General features: G+C 33.9%; 1 protein-coding gene across 1 annotated transcript; it reads right to left on the reverse strand.

Moving 5' to 3' along the window:
• Positions 1-922: 922 nt before the first annotated feature.
• LOC111908133 (zinc finger BED domain-containing protein RICESLEEPER 2-like) lies at positions 923-1306 on the reverse strand. The gene has a single exon (XM_023903966.2). The coding sequence runs from the start codon at positions 1304-1306 to the stop codon at positions 923-925; it is 384 nt and encodes a 127-aa protein (XP_023759734.1).
• Between the last annotated feature and the right edge of the window lie 427 nt (positions 1307-1733).

Raw genomic sequence — 1733 nt, forward strand, 5'->3', positions numbered from 1 at the left:
TCGAATACGATGAGGACTTACTAATCTTCCACTAGTGCTGAAAGTTGATTCCGAGGCAACAGTGGAAATAGGAATAGCTAATATATCTTTAGCTATTATTTTTAGAGTTGGGTATTTAATCCCATTTGTTTTCCACCACGCCAACAAATCAAGTTCAATGTCTTTAGGCAACAATTTCTCCTTCAAGTAGTTATCCAACTCACTCAAACCTCCAGATTCATCATCATCTCTAGTAATAGAAGCAATATCTGATAAGAGCTTTTTGAATCCAACACGATGACCGGAAGACATACTAGAACCCAATAAAGATGAAACGGGAACTGAACCATCATAAACACCTAATGTTTAGTATAAAAATGTTAATAATTTAAGATGATTCTCTATTTATTATATAAACAATAAGAATAATACAATACATTAACTCGTAAACACCTAGATGCATTAATTGACTCGTACTCTTGAAACAAAGTTTTGACAAACCCCTCCAAATTTTGAAATTCAATCTTTGCCTTTTCTTCGCCATAAAGCACAGGCAAAAGTAGCTCCACAAACTTTAACTTGTATCGTGGATCTAAAACCGCTGCCATTCTCATTATCTCATGAATTACAGACCAATACTTATTGAACTTAGAAACCATTTGTTCATCCATCTCCCTAATCTCCTCAATAGGAGATTTTGTCCACTCACGCAAAGAATACCCAATCTCACATATCAAAGCAAGGAAACATTAGCTGTAGGATACTTTGAACCAGAGAACATAATACTCACCTCATAAAAAAGCTGTAATCTTTCACAAATCTCACTAGCCAACTCCCAATCCTGATCTGTAGGAAAACATATATACTTTGGGTCTCTTGTCTTTACCTGATCGAAAACCTCTTTGTGGCTTATAGCAACACTCAACATCAAGAATGTATAGTTCTACCACGTCTTGCAGTCAAGTATCGACTTCTTTGAGTATGGTATTCCCAACTGTTCTGCTGCTGTCTCAAAATTTTGCTCCCTCTTTGGTGATGCGGACCAAAATGCAAAACTCTCTCTGATTCTCTCAATCTCATATTTAATGAGAGATAAGCCATCTTGGACAATAAGATTGAGAATATGTGCACAACAACGCATATGAAACAAATCACCATTCATCATTAGCGATTTTAGAGGAAGTTTCTCTAATAATATCCTGATAATTGCATCATTTGTGGTGCAATTATCCACAATAAGATTTGAAACCTTCCTATCAAGATTCCAATCACACAAAGTAAGATAAGGTATATCAGCAAGAACATCAGATGTATGCGGACAAGGCATGTAAATAAACCTATTTGATTATATATATATATATATATATATATATATATATATATTAACATATAATTAATAAGTATGTATAAATGGTATTTAAATAAGTATAATATACCTCATAATTCTGCTTTGCAAGTTCCAATATTTATCTACAAAATGTGTTGTGATTGCCATAAACCCTTTTTTTTATGATTACATGCCCACATATTGGTAGTAACTGCAATTTTGCTTTTGTTCTTTGCTATCAAACTCATAGTTTTTTCCCTCTCATAATCATAAATACTTTTGATGTCCCCTTGATGGTGTTTCGACAAGGAACCTTAAACAAAGGTTGAAGACCTCCCACAAACTTCCTAAATCCATGATGCTCGACAATTGAAAGCAGATACTCATGCATAATAATCATTTCAGCCAAATCCTTACTTGAAGTATC

The sequence above is a fragment of the Lactuca sativa genome, chromosome 5, assembly GCF_002870075.4.
Source record: "Lactuca sativa cultivar Salinas chromosome 5, Lsat_Salinas_v11, whole genome shotgun sequence".
In the NCBI taxonomy this organism is placed as follows: Eukaryota; Viridiplantae; Streptophyta; class Magnoliopsida; order Asterales; family Asteraceae; genus Lactuca; species Lactuca sativa.